Genomic DNA, 17,328 nt, shown 5'->3' on the forward strand with positions numbered 1-17,328 from the left:
TGTCATCATCCGCTGCTCTACGCACGGCCGTACTGAGAAGCACGCACACACACCATTGTCTCATCCTTCTTGTGTCTCCCTTTACATTCAAAACCCCTATCTCTTTCAGACGCAAACACAGCCCAGACAGCAAGGCTGCTGTGGAAACATCTCTCCCTTTATCTGGCCAGCTGCAGACGCGGGAAGGATATAATCGATTCAAGAGGACGTTCTCGAATGCCAATGTATCATGCCAATGTATCGACCTCAACAACATCTCCAAGATCTTAAAACTCTGTTGACTATTTGAGGGGTAGAAGCCATGTTGGGCATAGATGGGGAACCAAGCAGAGCTTTTATTTCTGTAACAGTGTTTTATAGCCTAGTCATGAGAACCATTGTATGGGATTCACATGATTGGTAGTGTTCTTTCCAGCTTCACATGACTTGATTATTTTGGATGGCTTCAAGAGGCTTCTCCACGGAATAGGATAGGATTGGTTGTTAAAATATTAAAAACTATTCAGTTGTACGGTGTTTGGCCAATTCTTTAGTAATGGACTGTCTCATGGGAGGGAAAAAGGCAGTACCAAAGTTTTGTTATTAATGCTCAAAATAATAGAATAATGACTTAATAATTTACAGCCTAATTAACAAGTTCACCACCAGGCTTGGATGGATGGCTCCACTTGAACTCCTCCACAGACCATAGACAACAAAAACAAAACACGTCACCATCTTTCAAACCTGTGACAAAGTGAAAAATTAGAGGACATCTCGAGGACAGTGGCTCTGCGTGTGGCATTTGCGACGGAGAGGAGACAAGGGAGGATAGGACGAGCGAGAGAAGAGCAGAGGGGGGCAGAGGGAGCTGATCTCAGCCCACAGACAGTGAGCTCATTGTGAGCCTGTGGCCCGCTGGGCCTGGGCCAGCCTCCGCTATTGAAGGCTAATGCCGGCATTAAAGAGAGGCAATGGAGTGGAAACTCTCGCCTCAGAAAGCCCAGCTCCAGAGGTCACTTTTGCTGTTAACAAAGTGGCTTTGAAGGAGGAAGACCTCAGAAACCAGTTTGATATAAATAGAGGTACAACACATCCACTGGGCTGTGGTGGATAATGAAGACAAACTGGTGGTCTGTAGCTTTAATTGAGCATAGTCTAGTTTTCCTAAGTTTAAGAAAAAAGAGAGAGGAAATGTCTCAAAATGAACTCTGAGCACTGATAACTTATAGCAGATGTACTCTGCAACAAATAAAGGCATCATCCAAGTGTTGTGTGGTGAGCAGTAAGTGGTATGTCAGTCAGCAGATGCCAGAGTCCAAACCAGAGCAAAATGAAGATCATTGTTGGTTGGCCTGGCTCCTCCAGGGGAAGTTCCAACCGGCCACAAGACAGGGGGGATAGGTCCTATCTCACACTGTGGACTGTGGGCAGACTGCTTCCCCATTACCCCCTCCCCTTCAGATCCCCCCCCCTGCTGGATTAATGCAGTGACCAGACTCATTCCACACATTCCAATTCACATCCCTGCCAGCCACGAGCCTCAAGCTCAATTGTAACAAAAAGTGTGCTCATGCTGGAAATAGAATGCATACGAGTGAGAGAAAGCAGACGTGCCGTGCCGCGAGTGTTAACAGCATCATAGCGCGTCAAATTAGCAGGGCAAGTCTATTTTTCTTGAGTCTATGCGGAGCAATTCTGGTAAAACAAGCAGATAGAATGCAGATAGAATGCATTTGTAGAAAAGGATTAGGGAAGATCATTACAATTCCTCTATGCTAAGTAGACTAAAGATGTAGTTTATAATGTATTGGGCAGTAAGCTAAGGTCGCAGCCTACCTGTGTTGATTTCATAGGCATATAGCTTAGGCAGGCTATGGCTGAAAAACTTGAGGACCGCTTACGTAGAAGAACAAGAAAGACTTGGTTGTTTATAAACAACTCGGGTTTAGCACAGGTACGGTGGCTCCCGTAGGACATCTAAGGAACTCACAACAATAACTGTCAGGGGCTTCGTAGGGAACATAGATAACTGTTTATTATTGATTTTCATTGGCATACGCTATACTGTGTATGTGAATTGACGCTCGCTACTCTCGCACGCAAATTTTCACGCCGTTAACAGGCGTCTGTGATTTCGGCTTCACTCTAGACTCTAAGGCAGAAGGCAAGCCTCTCGTTAACATCTACTATATGGATGGACAACACCTGTACTGACCAAATATGGACAAATACCTGGCCATATACGAAGAACACCTGTACTGACCATGTATGGACTGCTCTATCCATTTGGCTGACTGAGGAACACTGGGTGTTTACAGCCTTTCCACAATAAAATGAGATGTGGGTTTTGGTGCCCTGGCCTGTACAGTCAGAAGGACCAGGTCCAACATCCTAAAACTTTGTTGACAGTTTGACTGTAATTCAGCAAGCAGGGGAGCAAGGAATTGCTGGAATTGGCCAATTTTGCAGTCTACAATGTGTGGAGAGGTATGGAAAAGCTATCCCATTAAAGCATTAGAGTGGTCAGTTTGTTAGTATAACACCTCAGGAGCAGTTATTAGCCTGTTAATCGGGCAGGACTCCAGCAGTGCTTAAGGGTCTCGTCAGATTATACTGTATTTACACTGAATGTACAAAATATTACACTTTCCATGACATAGACTGACCAGGTGAATCCAGGTGAAAGCTATAATCCCTTATTGATGTCACCTGTTAAATCCACTTTAATCAGTGTAGATGAAGGGGAGGAGACAGGTTAAAGAAGGATTTTTAAGCCTTGAGACATAGATTGTGAATGTGTGCCATTCAGAGGATGAATGGGCAAGACAAAAGATTTACATGTCTTTGAACTGGGTATGGTCGTAGGTGCCAGGTGATACGGTTTGAGTGTGTCAAGAACTGCAACTTTTTCCTGTGTGTATCAAGAATGGTCCACCACCCAAAGGATATCCAGCCAACTTGACACAACTGTGGGAAGCATTGGAGTCAATATGGACCAGCATCCTTGTGGAACGCTATCGACACCTTGTAGAGCCCATGCCCCAACGAATTGAGGCTGTTCTGATGGCAAAAGGGGGTGCAACTCAATATTAGGAAGATGTTTCTAATGTTTTGTACACTGTGTATGTTCTCTCTGACATAGCCTGCATGCACCAATCCTCTCCCCCTTTCTGTTATCATCTCATTATAAAACAGTTAATTCCGGCAAGGCATTATGATTGCTGATGATTGATGGCGTTCACAAGCTCCAAAGCTGTCTTTGACAGCAAACAGCTGGCAGGCGGTCAATAGGGGGTTTTGGACTGTTCCTCTGTGTCTGGTCCCTGTTAGCCATCATCTGTGCTTAAAGCAGTCAAGATAACACTCACAAAAACAAACACTGTGGAGTGCCTGCTTGTGAATGGGGTCTAAGAGGCAAAGCCCCTGGCCCCTGAAACAGCCATTAAACAGCAGTGGCAGGGCTTCTGCTATGGGGCCATTAAACAGCAGTGGCAGGCCTTCTGCTATGGGGCCATTACACTGCAGTGGCAGGGCTTCTGCTATGGGGCCATTAAACAGCAGTGGCAGGGCTTCTGCTATGGGGCCATTAAACAGCAGTGGCAGGGCTTCTGCTATGGGGCCATTAAACTGCAGTGGCAGGGCTTCTGATATGGGGCCTTTAAACTGCAGTGGCAGGGCTTCTGATATGGGGCCATTAAACTGCAGTGGCAGGGCTTCTGCTATGGGGCCATAAAACAGCATTGGCAGGGCTTCTGCTATGGGTCCATTAAACTGCAGTGGCAGGGCTTCTGCTATGGGGCCATTAAACAGCAGTGGCAGGGCTTCTGCTATGGGGCCATTACACTGCAGTGGCAGGGCTTCTGATATGGGCAGAACCAGGAGTTAGTCCTCAGCCACCAACATCAACTTACAGATGGGAAATAAAAGAAATAGACAGACCCAGCAAATCTAGTTTCCATTTCCAACGTGGATCTTTCCTGAGAAATGGGTCCTTAGAAGGGAAATGTGATAGGCTAGGCTAGATAGGCGGATTCATCATTTTGAGAAGTTAGACAGCCCCGGACATCTGGACATTTATTCAGTGTGTGTTGTTTACGTGACCCAGACCAAGGCACCTGGTACACGTCTAGGAAATCTGTGTTTAATATTTACCTCAGGAGTGAGATAAATTACAAGAGACAGGTTGTGTACTACTGGACTATAGCTGCCACAGCAAGGACAGAGGGAGTGACGGGGAGTGACAGAAAGTAAGGGAAGGGAATCACAATTAAGCCAGAACCTGAGGCCTTGTCCTACTTCAATATTTAGAATACTTAGATCATGGAGTATAATGCAAGGTAACACACACCTGCCATTCTGGTAAAGTATTAGGGACATTCAATATCTTTTCCCCTATCGTGAGACTGACCTGAGGGAAAAACCCAGCAGTTGAAAGTCTGATGACAAAAAAGTAGCCCATTATTAAGAGCTTACCAAGGCCCTGAGGACTTTCAACAGGGCTCATTTACTGTATGTTAGCTCTGCCAAAAGCCAATCCATGCTGGGTGACAACACAGAGAGGAATTCTCACTGTGAGTACGGCACATTGTGTATTTTTTTCAGATGAGTGGACAGCCAATGTGGCTCCGTCCTGGCTGAGAAACAGAACCAGCTGTCCCGAGACGGGCGACCAACCGCACCGCGCAGGAATTTGGCGGGTAGTGGTTTGAAGTAATTTTTCATTAGTCACACAAACTGAGGGACTGATTGTGATCTCATCTACAGCTTCAGAGGCCAGGTCCAAACCAAGGCCAAAACAAAGGGGAGAACGTGGACCTGGGGCTCCTGATCTGAAGCCATTGTATTCCTGAGCCAAGATGTTCTAATAAATTCAATTCAAGACGAAACATGAAGGGTGTTTCAAAGGGAGAAGCACATGTAGCATACTGAACACTTTGGACACCATGGAACGTTGAGAGGGCTCTTGTGAACGTCACTTAGACAGAGATTACATTTCCCATCCCTTGTATCGTTCAATCCAGGCCTGACCGAGGCTGAATTCCACGGGTGAGATCAAACGCGTTCCTCAATGTTCTAACGTCATTCCTCTCTCGCTGTCCTCGAACTGTCACTACAGAACCAAAAAACAAAAACACAACAGAAAAGGGATGACTTGGCTATAGCTGCAGTCAGTCTCAGCCTGCCCCGGACAGAAAAGGAAACGGGTAATCTGCAGGTCTTGCCCTCTCAGTGTCCTGTGTGGCTTTGTTCCTCCCAGGCCCAGGGTCATTAGGAGTCCTCTTAGCCTCCTCCCGCCTCTGCAGACAATGATTTATTCTTTATTCACCCAGAGGATATACAGCAGCCCAATGGCCACTCCTGCATTCCTTGCCATTGAACTGTAATGGCCAGCAGAGAGGTTTGGTCACTGCAAGAAACAAGGGTAATGGATATTCTCAAGCTTCTTCAATGTAGTACAAAGTAGCGTTGGCATAGTGATGGTGGAGCGTTGGCATAGTGATGGTGGAGCATTTGGCTCCACCGGCTTAATACCAGCTGTTTTACAAACCCTAGAGGGGAAGAGCCATAGAAATGGATCATTGTCAGCATAATCCAGAACCTTATAGGTTTATGACATCAACCACGTTCATATTATATCTCTAGGGAAAATGGCTGTGTGCTGCAGTATTGCTGGGCCTGCCGTGGATCTCAGGGGAGGCTAAAGAAACAGCTAGACCTCTGCTCTGTCTGGAGGGCACAGTCGTTTAGGTGCTCAGACTGCAGAGTGTCTCCAGGGACATCATTCCCATGTTTGGCAGCTGGAAACATCAGAGTGCTGAATCTGCTGAAAAATTCCCTGCAGGTTGAATGAGTTTAGGGCCACAAAGATTTGGAAATTGGGGGGGAAATGGGACAAATGTTATCTCAATTCCATAACATATGTGAAAAGCAACAGAGCAGGCTAACTCAATTAAAGCTGTTCCAACTGTTAGGCTAAAAAAATCCCATGGTACCATGGTACAATCCCATGGTACACTATCTAGAACCTAAAAGGGTTCCTTAGCTGTCCCCATAAGAGAACCCATTGAAGAACCCTTGTTGGTTCCAGGTAGAACAGCTTTGGGTTCCATGAAGAACCCTTTCCACAGACGATTCTACATGGAACCATAAATGGTTCTACCTGGAACCAAAAAGGTTTCTCCTATGGGGACAGCTGAAGAATCCTTTTGGAACCCTTTTTTTCTAAGAGCGTAGAGGAAATGAGGGATGAGGGATTGAATTTGATTAAACACATTAATCAGTACCGTAATTCATCAAGTACTTTCAGCATCCATAACTGCATCTGGTCAATGTTCTTCTGAACCAGGTAAAAGCAAGAGAACACTCACCAAAACAACAGATTGTCATTTTCTTGTGTTACTTTTTGACAATTTGTTTTTACTTTAGTTTATTTAGTAAATATTTTCTTAACTCTATTTCTTGAACTACATTGTTGATTAAGGGCTTGTAAGTAAGCATTTCACGGTAAGGTCTACTACACCTGTTGTATTCGGCGCATGTGACAAATAACATTTGATTTGATTCAGAAAATTTGATCAAGCCTGTGTTTTCTTGGCTCTACTTGGAATTCCTTAAAAAATGTAGCAGGTCTCTTTTTCACTAGACTAACAACAATCTCTGTGTGTACTCAGTGTGTTCTAGTACTCAAAGGATGGATGAGGCAGGCTAGGCACAAAGCCTTGGATTCTTTTCAAAAGAACTTTGGCCATAAAAACCATGTACACACTAGGCCTACATTGTAATAACACACCCACAATCGCTTTGAGTCTAGACCGTACATTGCACATGAGGTCTCCATCCACGGAAATTTTCCTCCACACCATTTACTTAACATTTCGTTATCTTTGAGACTATTATCAAAGACATGAGTGTATTTAGTGACGGAGAGGGTTCCCATGAGACAAATGTAGGCTTATTGCTCAAAGCTTATGAGGCCAATATAGATCTGCCTTGAGTGGACCTAATGGCTTATCCAAACACAAGGGAGAGTCCTTACAGAGGCCATTCTCTTCAATCTCACAAAACCTTGTTGTTGGACAACTATGTTGGTTAGGGACAGTGTTGCCGTTGATGCGAGTACAGTCCACTCTTGAAATCCCCGTGCTGACATGGGGGTTTCTTCTCTCAACCAACACATGGTTTCATTCAAGAGAACATCAGCGCTTTGCATTTCTTAACGACACGTTCCAGAAATGTTCAAATTAGCCCCTTGTAACTGACTGGACGCCATCAGTCCAGAGCAACGAGGGAGATTATGGAAAGAATCTGGAGAAGAAATTCATGGCAGATGTGTGGGTCTAGTTGTGGTGGAGGAGGCCTAGTTACACAACCAGGACTTTGTAACTTTACACCTCATTTAACGCTGCATCTGGCCATTGGCTGGCATCTCAGAAATGCTGGGATAATGACTAGCCCCTGGAAAGGTTTAGACATCTTTTAGCCAATAACTTGATTTGACTGTCTGGAAGTTGACTTCCTTGGATGAAGATGTGAGGCCTACAAACTGTGAAGATAACAAACTGCCCAGGGACGACAGATGATTTATCCGTCTGGCTAAATCTGGCACAGTTGCAGAAATGTTGACCAATGTGCATTGTTCATGTTAATGAATACTTAACCTAATACATGACATGAAGCAAATGCCTGTTCCTCGTGGCTAAATTTGAACTTCAATGTCCAAAGGAACATGTGATACTATCATCAGTATCACAACCTTTAGGGATGAAATCATGGCACTGAGATAATGCCATGATGATATCCATAACACTATGCAGGGATCCAGGGACATTTTCATACAATCAGTACAGGGTACCAGCGCATAATCACTGAACTGAATCAGGTTATAGACCTGCTCAGGGCCAGAGTAGCAGCTGGCATCTGCTAATCTCCAACCTACAAACCGTTGGTTGGCTGGTTAGCCATGATGACTATACTGGCGATGACTACCACTGTGACAAGCCTGGATAAAAGTGCATGGGAACTTCAGGTCCTGAGAGGTATCCTTTAATTTCTAAATTGGTTATTGGCAGAAACCGATGCCTCATTTAAATGGGTGAAATGAACAGAAAACAAAGAAGTAATTTGGATTTGAAATGGCACTTACTCCGAGTCCAAGTCTCCAGTCCCTGCACCCCACCCCTGCATCCATGCAGATGCTCAGGGTGTGAGAAAGCTGGTAGGTGTGAAGGAAGTAATGAGAATAACTCACTGGGTCATGGGACAAATAGGGCTCATAACAAAAGTATGATTGGGGAAGCACTATGTATTTGCATGCACATGCAATATCCGACAGTGGAATTACCACTACAGTACATCCAACCAGTGTCTTTGAAGAGATTCTTCACAGAGGACACTACTTGAGGTGTCAATGCACACATTCTCCACACTGAGAGAGAAATTCCTCCTTGTCTAAACTGACACCAGGCAGGGCCTGGATGACGGGACTGCCCAACTCGTCACAACCGACACCCACTGGACGGACAAGCCCTTGCCACAGAGAAAAAAGGTCCCATTGTGCTGCCAAATGCAGGTCACCCTCTCTGTTCTCACTGGTCTGGTCCCAGTCACCACTCCCAGCCTGGCGTGCCTCCCAGCTATATCAGGCAGAGGGAAAGAGAGACATCTCTCAGACATCTCTCTATGATGTCTGTTGTTGTGACAGTCATGGGATGGTGCTCCATAATGTGCATCCACACCAATAGCACAGCCCTATGGACATCCAGAGTTTGTCCTGTGATAGTATCGCTGGGGAGCTGCCCCTCGCCCCAAAATCCAGAAAAATAATTAAGAGGTCAAGAAGAGCTGTGCAAACTAGAGGTCGACCGATTATGATTTCTCAACGCCGATAGCGATACGGATTATTGGAGGACCAAAAAAGCCGATACCGATTAATCGGCCGATTTAAAAAATATATACAGTGGGGCAAATAAGTATTTAGTCAGCCACCAATTGTGCAAGTTCTCCCTTTTCAAAAGATGAGAGAGGCCTGTAATTTTCATCATAGGTACACTTCAACTATGACAGACAAAATGAGAAAAAAATTCCAGAAAATTACATTGTAGGATTTTTAATGAATTTATTTACAAATTATGGTGGAAAATAAGTATTTGGTCACCTACAAACAAGCAAGATTTCTGGCTCTCACAGACCTGAAACTTCTTCTTTAAGAGGCTCCTCTGTCCTCCACTCGTTACCTGTATTAATGGCACCTGTTTGAACTTGTTATCAGAATAAAAGACACCTGCCCACAACCTCAAACAGTCACACTCCAAACTCCACTATGGCCAAGACCAAAGAGCTGTCAAAGGACACCAGAAACAAAATTGTAGACCTGCACCAGGCTGGGAAGACTGAATCTGCAATCGGTAAGCAGCATTGTTTGAAGAAATCAACTGTGGGAGCAATTATTAGGAAATGGAAGACATACAAGACCACTGATAATCTCCCTCGATCTGGGGCTCCACGCAAGATCTCACCCCGTGGGGACAAAATGATCACAAGAACGGTGGGCAAAACTCCCAGAACCACACGGGAGGGCCTAGTGAATGACCTGCAAAGAGCTGGGACCAAAGTAACAAAGCCTACCATCAGTAACACACTACGCCGCCAGGGATCCCAGATCCTGCAGTGCCAGACGTGTCCCCCTGCTTAAGCCAGTACATTTCCAAGCCCGTCTGAAGTTTGCTAGAGAATATTTGGATGATCCAGAAGAATATTGGGAGAATGTCATATGGTCAGATGAAACCAAAATATAACTTTTTGGTAAAAACTCAACTCGTCGTGTTTGGAGGACAAAGAATGCTGAGTTGCATCCAAAGAACACCATACCTACTGTGAAGCATGGGGATGGAAACATCATGCTTTGGGGCTGTTTTTCTGCAAAGGGACCAGGACGACTGATCCGTGTAAAGGAAAGAATGAATCGTGAGATTTTGAGTGAAAACCTCCTTCCATCAGCAAGCGCATTGAAGATGAAACGTGGCTGGGTCTTTCAGCATGACAATGATCCCAAACACACCGCCCGGGCAATGAAGGAGTGGCTTCATTGAAAGTCCGTGTTGCCCAGCAACAGCCCCAAAACATCACTGCTCTAGAGTAGCTCTGCATGGAGGAATGGGCCAAAATACCAGCAACAGTGTGTGAAAACCTTGTGAAGACTTTGACCTCTGACCTCTGTCATTGCCAACAAAGGGTATATAACAAAGTATTGAGATAAACTTTTGTTATTGACCAAATACTTATTTTCCACCATAATTTGCAAATAAATTCATTAAAAATCCTACAATGTGATTTTCTGGATTCTTTTTTTCAAATTTTGTCTGTCATAGTTGAAGTGTACCTATGATGAAAATGACAGGCCTCTCTCATCTTTTTAAGTGGGAGAACTTGCACAATTGGTGGCTGACTAAATACTTTTTTGCCCCACTGTATATATTTGTAATAATGACAATTACAACAATACTGAATTAACACTTATTTTAACTTAATATAAAATATCAATAAAATCAATTTAGCCTCAAATAAATAATGAAACATGTTCAATTTGGTTTAAATAATGCAAAAACAAAGTGTTGGAGAAGAAAGTAATATGTGCCATGTAAAAAATGTGCCATGTAAAAAAGCTAAAGTTTAAGTTCCTTTCTCAGAACATGAGAACATATGAAAGTTGGTGGTTCCTTTTAACATGAGACTTCAATATTCCAAGGTAAGAGGTTTTAGGTTGTAGTTAATATAGTATTTATAGGACTATTTCTCTCTATACCATTTGTATTTCATATACCTTTGACTATTGGATTTTCTTATAGGTACTATAGCATTGCCAGTGTAACAGTATAACTTCCGTCCCTCTCCTCGCCCCTACCTGGGCTCGAACCAGGAACACATCGACAACAGCCAGAATCGAAGCATCGTTACCCATCGCTCCACAAAAGCCGCGGCCCTTGCAGCGCACGGGGAATAACTACTCCAAATCTAAAAGCGAATGACGTTTGAAACAGTATTAGCGCACACCCAGCTAACTAGCTAGCCATTTCACATTGGTTACACCAGCCATTAGGCTGATAGGCTTGAAGTCATAAACAGCGCTGTGCTTGCGAAGAGCTGCTGGCAAAACGACAAAAGTGCTGTTTGAATGATTACGGGCCTGCTGCTGCTCAGACTGCTCTATCAAATCAGACTTAATTATAACATAACACACAGAAATACGAGCCTTTGGTCATTAATATGATCGAATCCGGAAACTATCATTTCGTAAACAAAACGTTTATTATTTCAGTGAAATACGGAACCGTTCGGTATTTTATCTAACGGGTGGCATCCCTAAGTCTAAATATTCTTGTTACATTGCACAATCTTCAATGTATGTCATAATTACGTAAAATTCTGGCAAATTAGTTCGCAATGAGCCAGGCACCCCAAACTGTTGCATATACCCTGACTCTGCGTGCAATGAACGCAAGAGAAATGACACAATTTCACCTGGTTAATATTGCCTGCTAAACCGGATTAGTAGTTATAACCAGTGATTATGATTGATTGTTTTTTATAAGATAAGTTTAATGCTAGCTAGCAATTTACCTTGGCTTCTACTGCATTTGCGTAACAGGCAGGCTACTCGTGGAGTGCAATGGTTAGAGCGTTGGACTAGTTAACTGTGCGGTTGCAAGATTGAAACCCCTGAGCTGACACGGTGAAAATCTGTCGTTCTGGCCCTGAACAAGGCAGTTAACCCCCAGTTCCTAGGCAGTCATTGAAAATAAGAATGTGTTCTTAACTGACTTGCCTAGTTAAATAAAAGGAATAAAAATCAAATAAAAAATATATATATATAAACATTTTAAAAAATTGGCGCCCAAAAATACAGATTTCCGATTGTTATGAAAACTTGAAATTGTCCCTAATTAATCGGCCATTCCGATTAATCGGTCGACATCTAGTGCAAACACAAACACACGCTGGTGTAAACACTCTGGATAAATTAGAGTGGGAGATAAAGGGGGACTGGGAAGGATTGTTTGCTGCCTAGAATGATGTTGGTTTAGTCAGGTGTCTGGGACAGGACAGATAACGGGTATCTGTGACAGGACAGATAACAGGTGTCTGGGACAGGACAGATAATTTTGCTATTTCTTCTTGGGAGTATAAGATACAAAAGACATGAAATAAACCAAATGTCAACAGACAAAAATGTGATTAATAAATTCCAAGAAAAAACAGAGCTGTTCAGAGAAAGCCAAGAACCTTGGCAATTAGAGGGTAAAGCCATGGAAAAAGATGGAGCATGTGGTTTGAAAGAAGCGATTGGTTACTGGCACTAGAATGATGGAGAGAGACAGAGAAATGGGTGCTTTCTTTAAGCAGCTCCTTGTAAATCAATTCTGCCCTTCACTATTTTTCCACTGACGTGAGGAATAGAAGGTCATGCAGGCTTCTCCTGCTGGGCAGAACCTATAGGCTAGTAGACGCTGCAAGAGATAAGTTCTCCCTCATCACGAACCCCTGGAAGATTTATGGTTGAGTAAAAACCAACCCAAACGGGATGAAGTCTATTACAAACTGGATTTAACATCACATACAGGATTGTGAATCTACTTTAGTCACATAGATTCACCCTCCTTGTGTTATGGAATCAGATGCAATTCTAATAAAGTGGTGTATGTTTTTCTTCACCCAACACTTGCGGTGCGTCAACATACTTTGACAATGCCAGACAATGCCAGAGACAAAGTCAAAGCCTCTGGCAATCTGAAGAGGTCTGAAGTGGATTCTCTCTGCAGTGACTAAAGGCTTTGGGTTCTCAAGCTGAGATTTAGACCCATTGGTGCTTGTAGCCCATAGTGGTCCTGAGAAGTGCATAGTTCTGAGGTATCAGCACTTCATGGAAAAAACCCAGTCATCCTTCACTTCCCCTTTCCACTGTGCTCCCCACATTCCAGACATTGCTGGCAAAATTCATTTCTCTCTGGAGGTGGAAATATGAACAGAGAAATAAGACCAGCTCCTTTGGACTGTTTCCACGAGCTCTTTTTCCTCAATGCGTGCCATTTGATACCATAATGCTGGAGATGCTTGCATGAATTTAGGGCAACTACTACATAATACAGAGCTGGCCAGTGCACTACATCAAAATAATTGGGGGTGACTTTAGTATGCAACAAACCATGGTTCAGCTGATGGTTTCAATTAAGCCTTCTAGTGAAATGAATGGCCCTAAAGTTGTTGAAATTGAGTAATAATCCCGTAAATCACAGGGCGACTGTTAAACAACTTTTATGAGCGTTGGCGATGGCAACACGTGGCTTGTATTGGTTTGGTAACTTGAGAGCGAAAGCCTTGAGTATTGTAACAGTAGAGCTAATGGAGATGCCCTGACAAATGCAACATGGGGAAAGGTAACATTTTTATTTATTTTTCCGCCCCTTTTCTCCCCAATTTTGTTGTATCCAATTGTTAGTAGTTACTATCTTGTCTCATCGCTATGACTCCCGTACGGGCTCGGGAGAGACGAAGGTCGAGAGCCATGCGTCCTCCGAAACACAACCCAATCAAGCCGCACTGCTTCTTAACACAGCGCGCATCCAACCCGGAAGCCAACCGCACCAATGTGTCGGGGAAAAAACAGTGCACCTGGCGACCTGGCCAGCGTGCACTGCGCCAGGCCCGCCACAGGAGTCGCTAGTGCGCGATGAGACAAGGATATCCCTACCGGCCTAACCCTCCCTAACCCTCCCCCGTCTTACCCGGACGACGCTAGGCCAATTATGCGTAGCCCCACGGACCTCCCGGTCGCGGCCGGCTGCGACAGAGCATGGGCGCGAACCCAGAGTCTCTGGTGGCACAGCTAGCACTGCGATGCAGTGCCCTAGACCACTGCGCCACCCGGGAGGTGAAAGGTAACATTTTGACAATTTACAGAAGCCCCCGCCCCCAAACAAAACAACAAAACTAAAATGATGACATAAAGACCCAATATCTGTTCATCCCCTAGCAACATTTTAAATTGAAACACAACAACATCTAGCCCTATGGGAACTGACATTGTACAATTAACATGACAAATTATCCAAACAGACTCGAATTAACATCACAGACCTGGGAGATAAGTGCACCTGCCACAGTAGAGACAAGCCTGTCCTAATATCAGTATGTACTGTACCTACCGGTTGACTGCCTCTCAACAACAGCCTTAATCCCAAAACAACCGGTTAAGTTGGCTTTGACTTTCTGGTTCCAGTAGACTGAATCTGATCATTCATACAATTTCCCTGTGTAGCAAACATATGCGCATATTTTGTGCAGTGACATTGATGGTTGCAGTAAAGGGAGGGATAAACCATAACCAATTGAGACTTACCTTGGAGCATGCATCTGTACGCGGACTCTGAGATGGCGTAGATGTGAGGGGGCATCTCGTGTCTCTTCTTCCCCCTGTACATCTCTATGATGTTTTCTGAGTAGATGGGCAGGTACTTGTAGGGGTTTATCACCACACAGAAGAGGCCAGAGTATGTCTGCAGGAGAAAGAAGATCATGTCATTCAGTGTGAAACACGGGAATCTGAAGACACCATGATTTGACATCACGTTTTTTGTTTTTACATTTAATAATACAGGTTTGCCAGGTAAAGAGAAACCATCTGAAACAATTGTGGACCAGTCAGCTGTCATGTAATGAGAAAGAGCTTACAAATCCCTTCAGTGCCCCACAGGGAATCACTACTATCACTATTCACTAATGATGTTGAAGCAATCAGAAAGCAATTTCCCCTCTCGCTTGTGGGGTTGAAAAGGAGTGTGAACTGCTTAGTGGACAGTGACTAAACACAAACAGAGTAATAGCCTGACATTGGCTTGTATGGTGGTGGAAGGACAGTGAAGATGTGAAAGGAAACATACAGGTAGAGGGAATGAGAGAACAAAGATCGTTGCTGGTCCGTATCAAAGTAGCCTAATGATAAGGTTGACCTTCAGTTTGCTGCTACAGGGACTGAGATTAAAACACTACCATCATAATGATTAGGCATCATAAAAAGACCGGTTGCCTCTGGTTCCGAGCCGGGATTTATTTTCCCTTTTCTCTCTCTCTCCCCCTGACCCCCAAAAACTGATCATACAGAAACAGTCCCTGTGATATAGATGCTGCTAGGTGGATGGCTGCCAAAGTGCTGCACCATTTGAGATTCCTCCCACACAGCTTTCTCCTCCTCCTCCTCCACCTCATCGCATCCGGCTGAGAGGACGGCTCTTTATTCAGTGCAGTCCAATGCACTCAAGCCAGGGAATGAGTTACGCTGTGTGTGATGCATTGTAATAACCCGAAACGGAGAGCAATAAATCCCATCTCTTAAACACTAATGCAGATCTCTAAATGGGGGTCGTTGAAGTTACGTACAAAACTGCCATATCATCCCTGCAGTGTCAGACTGGGGGGAGGGCAGGCCAGGAGAGGGTTAATCCCTGTCTACAGTCTGCCGGCTGGGATATTCCATTAAACCAGTAAGAGAAGGGGGACGGGTGATTATGCAGAAGGGTCCTTTTCCGATTCTGCCTTTAAAGGGTGTCCATGCACCCTTTATCTCCATCTCTCAGTCCCTTTCTTGGTCCGTCCAAGCTTGGCTGTAATTATGTTGTCTGTCTGTTGGGGCAGGGGAGGCAGAAGACAGGTGGCTGCAGAGGGGCCCAAGGTCGGCTAACCAAGTTGCTGAGCTGGAACAATGGCGGTGTGGCCAAGGCATGCTGGTGTGGGGTGGGGGTAGCCGCAGGGTCCTAGTCTAAAGACTCTTGCGGAGCAAAGCTCACTGCCACGGTTGTCGCCTGGCTGGAGCGGGAAGAGCGATTGTGAGTCACACACACTCCTCCTCTGGGAGACAAAACAAACATGTCCTCTCAGCTAGCTGCTGAGCTCGCTAGCTGCTACGCCTCTTATCTCTGTCTTTGGACCACAGGGGACTTTTACTGTACTCTATTTGGCTGCAGCATGACTGGGGCTTGTGGCATTATGTTATGTGCTATAAAGATAATGCCAATATATTGAAGGTTGTGCTGAATGGAAATGAGACAATCACCATCACCATGCAGAATGTGATGAACGGTCACTTTGAGACGACACGTGGTCAGTGATTTGGGGGATATCATGGTGTGCATTAGGGGAGGGGTGAGTGGGTCACCAGATGGCCAGTCTTTCATATGTACACATACAGATCCCTCGGAAGGGCAGAGATATGCTCTAGCCTGGTAATGGTCCAGCCACAGCAACAACAAGCTCGGGAGGAAGCAGATATTTGTTGTTCAAACCAAAATCAAATCAAAGTTTATTGGTCGTGTACACAGTTTAGCAGGTGTTATAGCGGTGTGGCGAAACGCTTACGTTAATAGCTCCTAACAATGCAGTCAAATGTCAAAATCAAAATGTCAAGAAAAATACGCCACAAAAGGAAGAAATCGAGAGCGGCGGGACGAATGTTCATGAGTCACAGTGGGGGACTAGGTAGCTTTTTGGGGAGAAAAGGGGTCACTAGGAGGGGGTATGTGGCTACACAGGGGTAACCAACATTCTAGTGCGATTCATCTTGGTGCACTGGTCGATGAGTATGTATGGAGTTATGGAAGAGATTCCTGCGGAATCCACAGATCCCACATATTTGCAAGCCTCCCCTTTAGCTGACAGCAAAGTAGGGCCAGTGGACACACCACACCACCTGTCGCCCCCCCCCCCCCCCCCCCCACAGTGGGCGCAGAGCCAGGCAGACGGATTAGCACTCTGGCCGGCGCAGCCCAGACCCAGAGGCAGCAGCAGGATCGGGGAGAGATATGACTCAGCTGCCCAGCCTGGATGGCAGCCCCTGGGGAGTACATGGGGGATTAGTGGGGCTCTGGGTCTGCAGGCGGGGATGAGACGTGTAGGAGGTATATGAAGGGAAGGAGGCCTTGGTGAAGAACCTGTCCCTATCTCTCAATACAGTAGAGATCGGGGTGAGACGCCGGCCAAGAAAATATATATCTCACACAGCACTGTGCCTTAGGTGGAGGGAGGCATGGGCCAAGAACCTGTCTCTCAGTACAACAAAGTAGTGTACCCAGATAGCCAGGCTGTGGTTAACAACGGAGAACTCCGACACAGTTGACTAGGTTCCCAGTTCTCCGGAAATGTCCAAGTGGTCCCCCTTGCCAAGCCCAAGCTGAGCGTAGCTGAGCAACGACAAGAGTTGAGGGCCTCTCCATGGAGAGAGTGGATGTTTTCATTCTCATTCTCAACATTGTTCCGTCTGCGAAGCTTAGCTCAGTGCCACTCCGTTTTGATTGTCATAGC

General features: G+C 45.1%; 1 protein-coding gene across 2 annotated transcripts in view; it reads right to left on the reverse strand.

The window, feature by feature from the left end:
• The window catches only part of LOC139424547 (myosin-10-like), a 93,729-nt gene that overhangs the window by 62,595 nt on the left and 13,806 nt on the right, over positions 1-17,328 (reverse strand). For both annotated transcript variants that reach the window (XM_071176498.1, XM_071176499.1), the window contains one exon: positions 14,375-14,531. In XM_071176498.1, coding sequence (XP_071032599.1) covers positions 14,375-14,531 — 157 coding nt within the window. The remainder of the gene's footprint in view (positions 1-14,374; positions 14,532-17,328) is intronic.

The sequence above is a fragment of the Oncorhynchus clarkii genome, chromosome 13 (genome assembly GCF_045791955.1).
Source record: "Oncorhynchus clarkii lewisi isolate Uvic-CL-2024 chromosome 13, UVic_Ocla_1.0, whole genome shotgun sequence".
NCBI lineage: Eukaryota > Metazoa > Chordata > Actinopteri > Salmoniformes > Salmonidae > Oncorhynchus > Oncorhynchus clarkii.